The sequence below is a fragment of the Charadrius vociferus genome, unplaced genomic scaffold (genome assembly GCF_000708025.1).
Source record: "Charadrius vociferus isolate BGI_N301 unplaced genomic scaffold, ASM70802v2 scaffold196, whole genome shotgun sequence".
In the NCBI taxonomy this organism is placed as follows: Eukaryota; Metazoa; Chordata; class Aves; order Charadriiformes; family Charadriidae; genus Charadrius; species Charadrius vociferus.
Window position 1 is genome coordinate 89020 of NW_009648953.1, and position 16671 is coordinate 105690.

The 16671-nt window shown below is 39.9% G+C and overlaps 1 protein-coding gene across 1 annotated transcript in view; it reads right to left on the minus strand.

Annotated features, from left to right (window-relative positions):
- The window catches only part of AGK (acylglycerol kinase), a 29305-nt gene extending 15891 nt beyond the window's left edge, over window positions 1-13414 (minus strand). The window contains exons 1-7 of the mRNA XM_009887391.1: window positions 13382-13414; window positions 8929-9008; window positions 7583-7658; window positions 5831-5923; window positions 4837-4869; window positions 2741-2835; window positions 604-673 (exon numbers count right to left, since the gene is read on the minus strand). Coding sequence (XP_009885693.1) covers window positions 604-673; window positions 2741-2835; window positions 4837-4869; window positions 5831-5923; window positions 7583-7658; window positions 8929-8978 — 417 coding nt within the window. The 5' untranslated portion in view covers window positions 8979-9008; window positions 13382-13414. The remainder of the gene's footprint in view (window positions 1-603; window positions 674-2740; window positions 2836-4836; window positions 4870-5830; window positions 5924-7582; window positions 7659-8928; window positions 9009-13381) is intronic.
- Window positions 13415-16671: the final 3257 nt, after the last annotated feature.

The window sequence follows — 16671 nt, forward strand, 5'->3', positions numbered from 1 at the left end:
GCATTTCATCCGCTCCCAGAGAGGAATACAAGAGGTGAAGTTTTGAAGAGGCTGATTGAGTTTGACTGCACACCCAGCAGTAGCCATTTCATTTTGTGGATAGGATATTGTCAGCCAAAAGCAAGGGGCTCTGCACAGTGACACTAAGTTCTAGCTGCAGAAATGTCCATTCTACAACATAACAGAAAAATTATATTCAAAAAACCATAGGGGGCATAGTCAACGGTTTCCCCATTTTGCATTTTTCAGTTTGTAAAAGAAAGCTATTAACTCCACAATACATATGAATGCATTAAGTCAGCTCAGACAGCTATTGTTATCTCTCACCGTTTCTACAGAAATATTGGTGTTATTAAGTTTTATATTCATCAATACTCTCTAAGCCTCAAAAAAAGATGTTCAGGCATTCTAGTGTTTTCTCCAGTTTAGACTATCTGATGTTATAGCATACAATGGAGAAACGACTGCCACCAGAACTGCTGATATCATAAACCAAAATTCATGACAGCATTACACAGAGGAAAAGCAGTCCTTGTAAACAGAACAAGATGAGAATAGGAAAGTTTTAGGAATGCTGGGTGCCAAATAATCAGAGGCTTTTACCTTGATCTGCAAGACATCAAGCGGAACTGTCTCTCCCTTCAAAATGGCCAATGTAGCATTAGTAATGTGTCTGCAAAACAAACAGGAAAGAAGGAAAAGAAACAGGAAAGAAGAAAAAGAGTAAGCTTTAGAATTACACTTTTTTCCAGCAAACCCCACTCCTGAGTCCAGGTGGGGCTTTTCTGCAGCAAACAGAACCACCCCAGGGAAAGAACTCTGACAAAGCGCTGCACTCCCTTGAAATCAGAAAGCAAACTGCATGGCTGCAACACATGACAAACCCTGCGTTCTAACAAACAGCAAAAGACCTGCAAAGCAAAAGGAAGTTCTTAGCCTAAGCTTTTCAGAGATTCCTCCTTCCTCAGCTGACCTAGCAGATCATATGCCAACTCTGTTACTTGCTGTTTCAGATACCTAACACACTAAGGACCCAAATCATGGGTTTATTTCATTGGTGGCATGTATAACGACCTGGGAGAGAAGGGGATGGTTACGAGACCGGTCCCAATTCATGTGTCTGGGATTGAATTGCCTTAGTATGTTAATTTGTTTTGAAGTTTTTAAATCAACATAAATCTACCTATCAGCAGTGTGGTTTTGGTCTCCATTCAGTTGTGGACAGTGACTAAGACACTCTCATTTCAAGTCATAAAGCATGGCACTAAAGATTTGGTAACCAAAGTGTTCAAGTTCATAAAGAAGTCTCTATGTGCAGATCTTGAAGCATGTATCTCATTGAAACTCCTTCCTTGTTTTCAAAGCTGGGTAAAATTTAAATTCCACATTGCACACATTTCCAGTGTCTCAGCTGGACAGGGGAAAAAAACCAAACCCAAATACAGTTTTCAGAGCCAGCCCAAGAGGATACTGAGACAGAGAAGGAAGCTGTTCTTCCCTCAGCCCGTCTTTTTTCCTAACTCTTATCTTTCTGTAAGACTTCTACAGTTCCTATACTCCAAAGGTATGATCTAATAGTGCTGAAGGAACCAAAGCCCAAATATTTCTTTTTAAAATATCACTTCTGCACTTCTTAAGTTAGGTTCTGTTACTGGTTTGGGTTGTTAAGCAGCCTATTGACCAAATTCCTTTCAACTTCACCAATATGCTGCAGTCTCACCTGCACAGTTCATTACCTTTGGACAAGAAGATCATTCATTTCAAAGAGCTTCTCTAGAACCCAAACATAAATTATTATTTTAATCTTAGCTGCTGATTACAGCCTTGTCCATCTTGCCAAGCTTCAAAGCACTCTGGTAGTTTTAATGAAGGATGTTATGCCAGTTGGCTTGTGGGTTTCATGTATGATGGATACCAGCACGGGTTCCGCAAAGAAGAATGTTAATGAGTTACTGGGAGACTCAGAGTGAACAGATTTCAGGAGCAAGGAGAAATATATTCATTAGTATGGGAGAAGAGGAAGGAAAAAATTGAAAAGAAATGAAGTGTGGGGAAGAGAAAGCATAGTTGACTAGCCTTTTTACTTTAGAAGTGGACAAGACAAACTTACAACGAACTGAAATGCAGAAAACAGATACTGCCAGACTAGGTCATATCCAGGACACTGATAGATAAGATTCAGGTTGTTGTAGAGTTGCCAGCATCAATCCCATCACAGGGATTGGAGAGAAACCCTGTAGAAGCCAGTAATGGCATCCAACCTTTCCCATAAAGATATTATTGTATGCCTTACTTTGAAGGTCCTAACCAGGCTATATGTGGACAGGTTTATAGAATTTTTAAACTGAAGAAGGGACAGAAAGATGACTTTTTTCTTTGTTTTATTTTGTCATATCCTTGCTACATCCTTGTCATATCCTTTCTGAATATTCTAAAGAGGCTTGATCCTTTTATGCCTTTTTTTTTTTTTTTTTGAAAACTCTTGGGCATCAGACAATCACAGAGAAATTAGCCACAGCAAATTATTTCATGGTCTAATAATACATACATTTCCTTCTTTTAATTTTAGTCAGTTTTTGGGAGACATTAACTCAGGCAAGTTCAGAGAATCATCAGGCTATGCCCAGAGACTGCCAACTTCTATGTAACAGACAAAAAAGAAAAGCATCAAGCTACTGAGAAGCACTGCTCCTTGAAAACAAACAAAAAAAGCCCACTTGCAGAAACGTGTAATACTTACTGGACTTGGTTCGTGCTCTCAGGGTAGAGCGTGTGGCTCAGAGTGCAGGTCTTCCCAAGAGGTATGAATCCTATAGGAATCTTACTGAAGACAGCCTGGACACATGAGGAGAGCAAATTAACGTTTGCATCAGCTGAACGAAGCTTCCTGTGTGGAGATCACAGCTGTGTCTGGTATCACCCCTTTGGCACTAAGCAGCCCAGGCACTTCCTTAAATGAGGCAGTAATACATAATGACTCAGAACATGGCATCCAAATCTGTGAACCCACCACTGCCAACCGGGTACAAAGGAGCTCTCTGTAATCATTAAGAGCATTGTAACATGCAGGTTGGCAGCCACGTCCTAACTAATGCATGGATTCTGTCAGCAATCTGCCATCTTTCTTAATACTGATGGTGGCATCACAAGCTCTGAATGTCATTTACCATTGCAGAAATCCCCCTCTGACAGAGTAACCTTGCATGGCAAAGAGATTTTCTCAGTTAAGGAAAGGAAATTAATTGATTCCTCTGGCATCCAAATCATGAAGCAGCAGAAGGTCTAATTTTTGGAAGTCATTGACCGTGTTATTTTTCTGTACCACAGTTCAGCAAAAGGGCTTGTTGAAAGAGCAAGTTATTACACTATACCTCATAATAAACTGTGCTTCTTGAAGCGTGTCAGCAAATCAATGTAAACTACCATATATCACAACGTACCATCTCTCTTCTGGGCACTGCAGCTAGCAGCGCCCCGATACTGCAAATCCGCAGCGACTAAATAATACCCCTCTCACTTCATGCCCACCCGCTCTCCCTTGCTATCTCTGTGTCACCAGCTAGTCTTAACACATCTCTAACACCCTTCTCTCATTTTCTTCAGAATTGTTTTACAGCGTGCAGACGACAGGCTGTTTGCAGCTCATGCAGTCATGCTCTGCTCCCCTGGCTGCTAGGATCAGCGCTTCTGGAGTACCTTGTACAGGCTCTTCTTATCCAGGCAACAGTGGTATGACATACCCAAGTAAAAAAGGGAAGCAGAGCAGAGTGAGGGGGCTGAACTGCAGATCTCTACTCCTAGGACAGAGTAATATGAAGGACAAGAAGAATTCCCCGGCCAGAGGCATAAAGTGACACAGTGGCAATGCTACAGTGCAGTACTCCACCCAAAACAGTGCCAAATGCATAATTTTCTAAGCTGTTGCAAATCAACCCAAGATATACCAAGATAATAAATAAAAAAAAAAAAAATGGAGAAAAACTAGCCAGCAAAGCCTCTAAAACTTTTCTTCCTGTATCTTTAGATTATGGAGGTCTCAGGGGCCAACTATAATGATATTAAATTTAAAAAATTGATGTCTCAGAATTGATACAGCCAGCACCCCTTTAAAAATACCAGTTTGGTTACAGAGTTTCTCTTGTCACATTCAGACAAAGCAACTGCCTAAACAGATACAATTCTAGCTGCCAAGGATATCATCATAATCTTGCCTGGATCATTTAATTGAGTTTTTGCCAGCTCCTGCCAGAAGGTTTTGGGAACAATGATTCCCTCCTTTCTTCAATAACACTGTCCTCCCTCTTTAAAAAGAAAAATCTCTCTCATTTCTGTTCAGAGTGATCCACCTTGAGAGGTTAAAATTCACTTTCTGCAGCCATCTGCATAGGTGGGTATTCACCGCTTGAAAAAATAGCGAAGCAATCACAAAGCAATAGGAGCACGGCCAAAGCCAAATTCGGTTTCAAGCTTGTACAAATACAAGAAAAACATGTACTTTTGCCTGATGCTTCTGCCAAACAAAGCAGCATACACAGCTGGCCCCCGGGTCTTAAAGTTGTGCATTTGGGTTCTCCCCAATCCTTATTCTGATCCTGGAAACTTCCCAAAGCCATAGCTTGGGAGCCACTGCACTCCCTGAGAAAGGGAATGAAGAACAGTGGGCAGAATTGCAGGACACTAGCATGGCTGATGTATTACGCAGCAAGCTGGCTCCAGATTGGTAAGCAATGTATCTGTAGAAGACAGCTGAGGCCAAGAGATCACAGTGGATGAACAAGACACTTCCTCTAAGAAATAAACAAAATTAAAAAAAAAATAAAAATCACACTTCCTCACCTCATCTGCTCTGCGGAGAAGTCCAGTTATGACCTGAAAAACATGAGAAATACTCAGCTCTGAGAATTGTGTTTTTCAGTTGCAGTATAAAGCTATGAAATTCATACCCACATTTACTGTTTGGAAAAGATTTAAGGAGAAGCTACTCTTTCACGGAAGATGCTACAGTTGCTTACATGGGAAAGGAGACACGGTCAGTGTGCAAACATGGTGGAGATAGCAGGATTATGAGTGTGCATGAGTATATGCTGACACTACAACCAATGCCAGTGTAAATGTTTTAACGTTGAATAATGTTCTGCATAATGCAAAAAACAGCATGGGTCAGTGTGCAATTAACAATAATCAGTTCTAAGGCCAAGTGAAACCTGCAAAAATATTCTGACCACTTTCTCTTAAGGTCACTGCATTTCATTCGGTCACTGCCTTATGAAGCCAGTAGTTAGCATTCCAGGAAATGCTTTAATAAAATATAACCTTCCTTGAAAAAGTATCCCCTAGTTCTGCTGGTAGTTTGCTCCTGTCATTAATCATCTTGACAAAAGGCATTTATTAAATACATAGCATGCTTTGTTATCACTCCCACGTAATTTTTAAATTATTTGATTCCCACTTAGGAAAACACGCATTCCTCTTGGGGAGGACAGATAGGAATGAACTTCAAAAATCAAACCATTACAGCTACATTACACAGAAAGAAAAAATTAGAATCACGTGTCCCCAAATAGATTTCTCATTCTAGAATAAAATTCTGGAAGATAGTTATGTCGCACACATGTTTTGCCCCCACTCCCATCATCACTTTTAGACTAATAACAACTTGCAGAGTTTTCTTAGGCCTAGAAGATTATACCATTGACTGAAAACACAGATACTAAAATGCACAAGTCTCCAGTAGTAGCTGTTACAATGTTGCTACATTACACAGACTCAATCTTCCCACCCTCAGCCTGAATACGGTTCTCAACAAACCAGGACAAAGCTCCTGCAGTACCTCTTGTACGGTGCCATCTCCTCCTGCAATAATGATCAGATCTGTGTTTTCCATTAATTCCAGCAGCTTTTTCGCTTGTCCCTCATAATCAGTCTGAAGAAACAGAAATTCCAACATGAGAACTCAAGTGACTATTTCTATGATTTCTCTTCTATAGAAAAAAAATTCAAACATCCATTTGCTTAAGTTATTCGCATATAGCCACACAATACTGCATATTACTAAGTCACTGAAATTTCTTCAATCTCTAGAACAAATCTGCTGCCTAATACACTATGTGCAAACACACGCAAAGGCTAAATGAAATATCTTTTTCGATAGATCTAGAATATTGCAGCAATGACTGTATTTCCAGACAGTTTGACATTGAAACAAAAACACAAGCAAAACCACACTCTTGCAGACAAAGTCCCAACATCTTTAGCAGCCAAAGTGCTCAAATGCGTCTCCTGAAACACAGGATCAGCTATACAAAAGGCTACCACCCGACAGCAAGTTGTTGACAATTGGTTTAGCAGTAAAGAGAACACTGACTTTCTTAATCATCAAAACCGTTTTCTGCAAAATGAATGTCTTTTACAGGGACAGCTCAGCCTCAGTTACTGGCCCAGCCCCATTTTGCTAACTTGTCAGGTCTGAAGCCACAAAGCATCCGTTTTCATTCTTGCAAGGTATTTTTTTCCTCTTAGGGTGGGACTATGTATTTTTAATAATCAGAGAGGGGCATTAATAAAACCAGCATTTTAAGACTAAACCTTGTGAAAAAGATTCCAAGACAGAAAGCTACATATTTGAGTACTTCACTGCTAGGACACAGTCACTATTAAACAATCCACGTATCACAGGCCCAAAAACCTGTAAAAAGATTAGAATTCCCTCATGTTTACTTTTTCTCCTCTTCCCAAAGAAAACCTCTCTGCTAATTCACACCGTTTAGAGCTCAGTGCTCTGCTTTCATAATGGAACACTGAATTGTTTGGGGATACAGTGAGGTATTTTCAATGTAAAAATAAAAGGTTATTTTTAATTAATCTGAACAGTTCCACTGCACATTGAAGTTACTCACTTCTGAATTCTGCAAGTGCAGGCAGAATTGACAATTTCAACAGCTATGGGCATGCACCACTAGCCAGCACTCAAATATTTAGAGGTTTTCTCTCAAACATGAATTATAGAAAGGTTGCTTTAGACACACAGACAAGCACATGTACTGCTTTAGCTGAAAATTAAGAACTCAGTACACAGTTTGTAAATTAACTGAGAATTAAAAAGAAAAAGATTAAGTACCAGCTTAATATAGGCTCATAGAACCACGGAATGGTTTAGGTTGGAAGGGACCTTAAAGATTGTCTATTTCCAACCCCCCTGCTATGGGCAGGGACACCTCCCACTAGACCAGGTTGCTCAAAGCCCCATCCAGCCTGGCCTTGAACACCTCCAGGGATGGGGCATCCACAACGTCTCCAGGAAACTCCAGGTTCCCCCTGGAACCTTCTTTTCTCCGGGCTGAACAACCCCAACTCTCTCAGCCTGTCTTCACAGAAGAGGTGCTCCAGCCCTCTGATCATCTTCATGGCCCTCCTCTTGACCCGCTTCAACAGTATTTCAGTATATCTCAGTATTTATTTCTTCTCATGAGATGTCTACATGTAGGCAACTAAGAATTTCAAACACATCCCAAACTGAATTTCAATTTTTCAAGAGAAGAAGGCAGAGCAGACAATGTATCTGTATTAACAGAATAGATCTTACCTTAACCACAGTTACATCCAAGCCAGATAAGTGCAAAATTGGAGCAGCATTCTTTTCAAAAAGGTTTCTGGCTTTGCTAGAAGAAACAGAGTAAAAATTATTTCATTAGTCTGGTGGCTAAAAAAATTGAAAAGTAAAGAAACCAATGAATAACAAGAAGAAATCTACTTAAAAACAGAGTGTACAATCTACACAATCAGTCACTCAACCTGCCAGTCAGAAAAGATGAGATTTCATTTGGTTCAAGCGTATTACATTTCTAGACTCGTATCTCAGATGTCAGCTTTTTGTTACAGTTTTAATAAATGCAGAAGAGGTTATCTAGCTTTCTCCACAAATAATTAAAAAAAAAAAAACAAGAAAAAAACAAAGCAAGATCTCCAGAAATAAATGTATTAGAAAATTAATGACTTTCAGAGCAGCAGGCTTTTAGACTGCAAAGAATGCCCATTTAGGTTTTCAGAAACATTTAAAAAATATATATTTATTGTTACACATTATTTAGTAAGTTTAGAAGCAAAATTTTATCTTTCTTATGTTATAGGACTAATGCATTTTCTGCCTATAACTGCATAATAAAATAATTATGCCATTAACTATAAATTGCTTACAACAAGTAGAAACAGGAGACGAAGTCAGAGGCTAATTTTATTAACACTATGCATTTTCCAGTCACGGGTGTTTTGAACAAAAGCACACAGAAGTCCAAACGCTTCCATGTCAGATATATAATTCCTATTATGTTGTTACTGACAACTCCCTCCCCTCCCCAAGATGCAACGAATACAAAGCTTAGCTGATCAGCAGAAACAGACACACATCATATCCAAGATAACTGTTTTTCTGCTAATGAGTATGCAAAAATAGCAGCCAACCTCTTCCAGGAGTCTTGCTCTGAGCCCATATTTAGCCTCTCAGTTTGTGGGCACATCCCTTTCAAGGACAGGTAAGTAAGATCACTGCTGGCTCACTTCAAGTCTTGAAGTAATCAAGGTTATCCCTTATTTCTATAGTTTTTGAGGACAGAAATGCATCACATGCAAAAGTGTGGAAGGAATACGAAGGAATTCCACGTACAAAGGGATGACAAAGGCCGAAACACAGGATAAAAGAAAAAAAAATATACATATGTTTAGAAATCATTCTTTCAACTGAAGCATCTAGTTCTATTTCTCATCCCAATATTTTTGGTGAAATAAAGTTTGGCATAGTTACATAGCACTAGCTTGGCATCAGAGGGAGGCAAAAATGAGCTCAAAAATCTGACTGGCTTTTATAGTGGATGGCAGAGCAAAAATAACAGAAAGAATGCATCACATGTGAGTGTAGGGGAGGGGCAACTTTACCCTTTGCAAGCTGCTGGGTTGAGGAACACTGTTGCTTTCTTCAACGGCATACTGGAAGGGATCAGCTGGTTGCCAAAAGCCTAAGTGAGATAAAAAGAGCAGAGTTCAGTTTATCTTTTAAGCACATTGGTAAAACAGTTCAAAATAATGCATCTCTACAAATGTCAACGGGCTTTCAAGCGACTTCCATCTTCAGCCATTGTACAGGTCTCCCATTCAAAGACCAGCACTATTAGCAACAGCTCACACCACTGTCACAAGCACTTTTTAGCTCATTTTTACAATTCTACCACCATCTCGTTTTTGTCAACCTTTGGTTTTCTGCCGTGGGCAGACATCCAGGGAACTATCCTTGACTCCAAGGTTACTTGATTTTCCTTCCTTATGTAATCCTCATACACCTGCCTGCCACCTTCTTTCTGCATTTCCTTCCACTTCTGTACTTCACTACTTACATCCCTTCCACTCATTTTTGTATTTTCTATGCTTAAGTTTTTGAAGATATGGAAGATAATCACCAGAGAATTTGCCCTGACCTGTAAACAAGCTCACTGTTTCTCAGACATTTCTCTGTATGAAAACCACTGAAATCCTCTTCAAATTTTAATCCAATTCCGAACAGGTGTTTTGATTTTAAATTCTTCAAGAGTTACTCCATACAGCCTCTTGTATCTTTTCACCATTTATACCTATTTCCATAGCTTTTAAGCACAGGAAAGGCAAGAAAAGGCAAAGCTTCCATGTTACTTCCCACTCTGTAAACCTCTTTTACGACACCTAAAGGCATCCTCGCTACCACACCAAATCAAACTGGTTTTGAATACAAGGATGGCAACATATTCAGCAGTACCACCCAGAAGCCCCAGAAATAAAATAGGCACAAAAGACTACTGCGCTGAACACAAGACAGAGTCAACTGTCCCTGTTTTTTTTTTTCTCCTTTATCTTGAAAGTTTATCCCCCCAGCAGGTATTTTTATATTGAAGAAGGTGGACACTGTACACAAAGCACAGTAGATTTTAGCGATCGTTAGCTGTTTAAGTGTATAATTAATTCCACTTGCCAACTTTGCTCAGAAAACCTCAGTTAAAAGAAGCATGCAGCTGGCTATGTTGCTTAAATCCTTCAAATTTCTTCGTCAAGAAAGGAAAAGGATGAGAGAAGTTGCTGAGAGTAAAGGAATCTTCAAAGAAAGGGAAACAAATCAATAGCTCTTAAGCTTTACTCAAAAAATCAGCTAGAAAATAGACCAAGTTCTTTTATTGCAATTGTTGGGCATAAATGGGGAAATACAGGGGACCTCTAGCATGCTACAGCTGTTAGAAACAATTAATTATTTGCTTGGGGGGCACAATGTGATGTATTTGCTTGTTCTAACCTAACAAAGCTCACAAAGAATTTATGAGTAATGACATAATCACTTCTTCATGTAATATATTTTAGACATTTATGTTAGATACAGGAGGATTTCTAAAGCAAATGCTCATTTTTAAGACAGGAAATGAAAAAAATAATAATGCAACATTCTAGAAGTCTTTTTTTTTTTTTCAGAGCACAACATAAGGAAAGACAACTTAAAGCCAGATATTAAAAATGGTTATTAAATATATATATGAAGGTAAAGTTTAGGAAAATGAATGACTTTTTCACTTCCTCGTCAGATGCACACTTCCAGGAATTGCATTTCTGGACTTCTAAGATGACAATCGTTATTTTGCAACTATGAAAACCCCTTTATACAAAGGCTTTGTAATGCTTTATGAATACTAACAGAGAAACTACATTCCTTTGCAGAAAACTATCCCTGTTTCACAGGGTGAATTGTTTGCCAGCTAAACAGGACCTCCTTAACACATGCCCAGAGCTCACGAACAACAAGGTCAATTAGCAAGACCACATTCACAAAGGAAGTTCACAGTCAGCTAACACGTACAGAGAAAGAGGTCTAAAAGGTTTTAGATTTGATCAATCGGTTCTTTATTATAGAATCTTTCTATGATCATTTGCCACCCCAAGGCTATCATCATAAACAGACTTAAACTTAGACACGCATGACGGAGTCTTTGCATGAAGTACTGCTGTAGCAGATACTTTGGAAGGAAGGTGGGCTCTTCATCAATTTGTTATCGTAACAGGCTTAAAAACTTAAAAATTTGATGTAAAAATAATAGGGGAAACACCCCACTTCACTCAGACTAAACTTTTTCGGGGGTGAGTCTGCCTCTGTTTTTACGCAATACTTACCCAGCACTATAAACGCAAGAAGCATTTTTCAAACAATTATAGATTGTTGTTATTCTGAAGAACATATCAGACATTTAGTGCCTTACTGCTGGATTGCTGTGTGTTTTCAAGTAGTATTTGGTACTGACACATCAGTGAGAATGGAAATTACAGCAAGAATTTATTACTAGGCTTTCTGGTTCACTCCTTCCTAATGCAGGAGTCTTCTGCAGGATATTTTCCCAGGCTTCAACCGCTGAAATTGTAGGCAGCTCTATTGACAGAGGTTTTGCACTTTCATTTACAAGAATAAGCCATAATGGAATAGATCCCATGACTTAACGACTTAAATTAAGGAACAGGGAAGTCAGAGTCTCCACAACAGAACTATCTTCTTCTACCAGTCTTTCCTTAGCAGTTACACCTTTTTGACAGCATACACACTTATGTCTTTTAACTTCTCCTTATATATAATTTCATCAGTGCTTTTTATTTATTTTTTTAAAAATTTGGTCAGCGCGCTTCAAATACTGAGGTATTAACTGCTCTTTTTGGTGATACAAAAACTTCTATCACTTCGATATTATGCAGTAAAAATGAGTATTGAAAACATAAAAATCAAGAACAACTGACACGATGAGTTGGAAATGCATTTGACTCTGAAGCTGTAAGTATGATTTCTGAAAGCAGTGTTTTCAGGGAAAGATTTTTCTTATTCTTTCATGAGACTTGAGCTCCCTTACATCTATTCTGGCATGAAGTTCCATTGCTCAAATCAGGTTGCTGTGAATATCTTTCCCTCAACAGCAGGCAGGCTAAAATTGGGATTATTCAGGTGCAGCACAGAAGCAGGGTAATCTCAAGGAAAGTTCTTTAATGAGAAAAATAATTTTCCTGATTCTTCTCAGGCCCCAGTACATAGGAATGATGGGAGCAGTGTTACACCCTGCAAAATGTCTAAGATCTGGCATGGACAAGCAGGTTTAGAATAAGCTTTATTTGTGGGAGGCAGAAAGACTCTTAAAATCCTACAGCACACCACCGGGGCAATCAGAGCCCATAAGCAGTACCTGTGCAATGATGGCATCCATGGGCAGCAGCCCTTGAGCCCCTGAAAGACTGCTTATTAAGGACAGGATTTCTTTAGGGCAATACTACTGTATGGCAATTTGTTCATTGCTGGTTGCCCATGCAGGCCACAAACTACAAAATGCAATAGTCGGTATACTCAGAGAATAAGTCACCCTCTCTGAATACTAGCTTTCTTGTCAGTGATCAGTGAACAAGTTGTCTCCATTAAGTTCCCAGTAGAAGGCCAGACATCACACTTAGTATCATAGAATCATATGATAGAATCATAGGATGGTTTGGGTTGGAAGGGACCTTAAAGATCACCTAGTTCCAACCCCCTTGCCATGGGCAGGGACACCTCCCACTAGACCAGGTTGCTCAAAGCTCCATCCAGCCTGGCCTTGAACACCTCCAGGGATGGGGCATCCACAACTTCTCCAGGAAACCCACTGCAGTGCCTTACCACCCTCAGAGTGAAACATTTCTTCCTAATATCTAATCTAAACCTGCCCTCTTCCAGTTTGAATCCATTACCCCTCATCCTACCACTACATGCCCTTGTAAAAAGTCCCTCTCCGGCTTTCTGGTAGGTGCCCTTCAGATACTAGGAGGCCGCTATAAGGTCCCCCTGGAGCCTTCTTTTCTCCAGGCTGAACAACCCCAACTCTCTCAGCCTGTCTTCATAGGAGAGGTCCTTGATAAAGTCACTCAGGATCAAATAGACAAGGGCAAGGTATCTCCAGCTGAGCACTCACATGAAGCAGTTTTCACTGCTTCTGCCCAGACTACACCCATCGTGATGGATCAGATTTCAGTTTCCTGCCTTATCAACAAACCATCTTCCCACCAGAACTTTACAGACACGGACTAATTACACCTGCAGAAATGGAGGTCTGGGTAGCTACAGCAGTAACTAAGATTACCGCAATGATAACACTGCGCCATCCATCGCAACAGCAGTCAGGGCACGAAAGGTACAGCACCCCGGCTGCAGGCTGGAGGCCACGTCCACCCTTTGGCACTTTAGCAAAAGAACACAGATGGCATCATTATAAGGCTTGTCACGTAGCGAGGGCCCACTGGGAAAATCTCAGGAGCCCTGCACAACCAAGATAAGAGGGAGATTTTAATCTAATTTTATCACTTTAAACAGTATTACCTGGGCTTCTTGGCATGCAGCTCTTCGTAGCAGGTTATCACTATTAGGTAAGACAGAAAAGAGAGTGGACATTAGGTGGTGTAAGTTCAAAACAATTTGCTCATTTTTAACATGTAGGTACGTATTTTTTTTTAACACCCACTTTGACAGCACTAAAATAAAAAACACACGTTCTTTAAGACCTATTTAACACATTTTAAGGATGAAACACACTGATTTAAGCACCCATGCATTTTTTTTTTCTGCATGTGTACACCAACACCCTTTCTTTAGTACAGGAAAGCAGAAAACAAAGACCGGGATGCCAAGTGTGATGAGATTACATAAACTACGAGACACTGCATAACTGTGATTTATTTTTAAATTACTACATGACTGTACTCCAGATCTAAGGTGTGGGTTTGTTTTTTTTCCAATGTTAATACTGCCTGTTATTTACACAGAAGGTACTTAACATTCTGGCAGTATAGAAGGGATTTAGAGTATACTTAAGTGTAACTTCCGTAGACTTACATCTTTGTACGTTGTAATTGTGAACTCCCCTCTACATCAGTTTGTAAGCCAAACCCATGTTAATGCAGCCCTTACCACCCACCAAGGTCTTAGCATGGCCTAGAGCAGTAACTCAGAGAGGTGAGAATCACTCGACTCACCTAAGTGAAGTTTAAAAATAAAGAAGAAAATATCAGTATTAGATATGTCACTGACGGTCATTTCAGAAAGAATTTCCAGACTAATCCTTGTGCTTTTCATTGGTGACAGAGAGCATTAGCAAGGTGGCAAGCAGGGTATAGCTGGCAAGCAAACTGGAGACAGAGCTACTGAGTAAGGAATAAAATTCCGTTCTTCCCCAGACCAAAAGATGCCCTATTGGCCCTTGCAGGCAAAACAGGGAGTCCCGTCGGGCAGTGCCCGAAGTCTCGCCTGGCCTCTAAATACCAGACACTCCCGCTCCTTGATAAAGCCAAACCACTCCTTCAGCTTGCTAATACCTGGCAAGACAGTATACTATTGTCTTAAAAATATCAAGTACAAAAAACCCAACTATAGTCAGCATGCCAAAATGAATACACTACAGTAATTAAAGGGATTCAAGGCCAACCATGAAAAACAAGTGACTAGGAAAGCAGCACACCCCCACCACAAAGTGTGGCTCATCAGGCCGAATCCTGCAATGGAAACAGCAGAGAAGGCAATGCCTTGGTCAGACCTCTGGACCCAAACAGAAGTGCCCTCTACTCAGTTCCATGAGTTTATGCTAGTCATCTGTCACTGGAGCTATATAAGCTGGTTTTTGGTGTCACCAATAGATGCTGCAATGTCATAAAAGGAGAAGTAGGGTGAGTTCAGGTGAGACAAAGTTGGGTTCTGAGAAAATAACTCTACAGCAAAAAAGCCACAGATTTATTCCTGGTAATAATAAAAAGTCCAAGGAAGAATTCAGGCATGAAAAAAGAAAATATGTGAATAATATCTCATCAGGAAAACAAGTAACTGGAATGTCTAAAAAGAATTTCCTCAGAGGCATGCTTTTAACTGTCATGTTTGCTCCTTAAAAACCAAAGGAATAAGTCATTTGTATTAAGCACCTGAAATATTAGAGGAGTGACAGACTTGGTTTTGATTGCAGCAATATAATGAAAGCGCACTAGTTAAAAATAACTCTCTCTGAAAAGGTTAGTGTTCCAAGCCAAACAACATTGTCACAGCTAATTCCAGTTCAATCAAGACAGCATGACAGGCTAAGTCCACACTGCGCTGCTGAGGGCATGAGCCCTCATATAGGAACATTTTTTCCCCTTCTGTGACTATGCGTGGCCAGAGCAAACACAAAGCAATTGTAATCTCAAGATATAAAGTCGAAATATTATGGGGTATCAAGAAAACCCCACTATCAAGTGATGGCTGCACAGTTGGTATATTTGGCAATTGCTGTCCTAACCTCATTAACAAACTCTAGTCAAATCCATGTTATCTGTTTACTTCACATTGATGCTGTTTTGTTCAGAAGACAAGCTGGGTCACATCCTCAGCCCGTATGTTGTCCTGGTGCCCGCAACCTTACGCTGCAGTGTTAATCACATTTAAAATGAAGTCCAGCACAACTTTTCCAATGCAAGCAAAAGATACTGTGCTTTCTGTCCCAACCTGCAAAGACCACCAAAACAACTCTCAAAGATGCAAGCTTGATTCAGCTCAACAGTCTTAACCATAAAAGTTCGGCTTGACAGTTTAGGCGTCAACATTTAAGCTTATTTTCTCCTGCACTGAAGCTTTTACAGAAACAGACGAAGTCTACTCTGACACAGATCATTTTGACATCAAAGGAAAGGTTTAGGTTCTGAGACCAGAACCATTTACTGTCCGGTAACTTACAGGTGATGTATCTCACCTCTCAGTACCAAAGCACCCCCAGAATCCCATGCCATCCCAGCCATACTCATAGGATTCCCACTGATTCAACTAGGACATATATACATCAAAGTCATCCAAGTTTGCCTTAAAAATGTCCCAAATTTGGCTTAAAGAAGCCAGGCAACAGGAAAACTTTTATTTCCTTAAAATATCATGTCAACACTTAACTATCTTCACACTTAAAGAAAAAAAAAACGCACCAGTACACTCCGAGGGGTGTATCTGTGAGAACAGCAGTCCTCTTCCTGTATCACAGTTCTTAGCTTTACTCATCTCACATGGCTCTCCTAAAATACTAGACGTGGGGCTAGAAGTCCTCTGCAGGTTATACCAATTAATAAATATAACTAGAAAAATTTTAAGAAGTTACCTTTTTGCTATTTTTAATGTCTTCTGTATCAGTATGTATTAGATTATCAAAATATGGCTATACACTAGCTCCCAGAGGAGACTTTAATAATAAATATTAGATTTTGTTGATTTTTTTTGTACTGTATTGACTAGTATTATTTTGTTGATTTTTTTTTTTTGTACTGTATTGACTAGTATTATGTAGTAACAAAGCCTTTTTGACGACACCTGCATATGAGCAGGTGGGGGCTGAGGGAAATTGCTGCACTGCCTTAAAAGAACACACAGAGATTTCTTCCGACTTGCACCATGTCCACAACAAACTAAAAATCAATTTTTACTTTGTTTGCCCTAAGGGCTTACAGCCACAACTCCAGCCTTAAAGCAAACCAGACATGCCATACTGCATCTGCTGGCCAACCCAGGGCTGCCTTCCCACTGTGAGAATTAAGCATCACACAGCTTACAACTGGGCCACCTTGCTTAAGCCGTAAAAAACTGGGAGACAGAGAGGAACGAGCAGT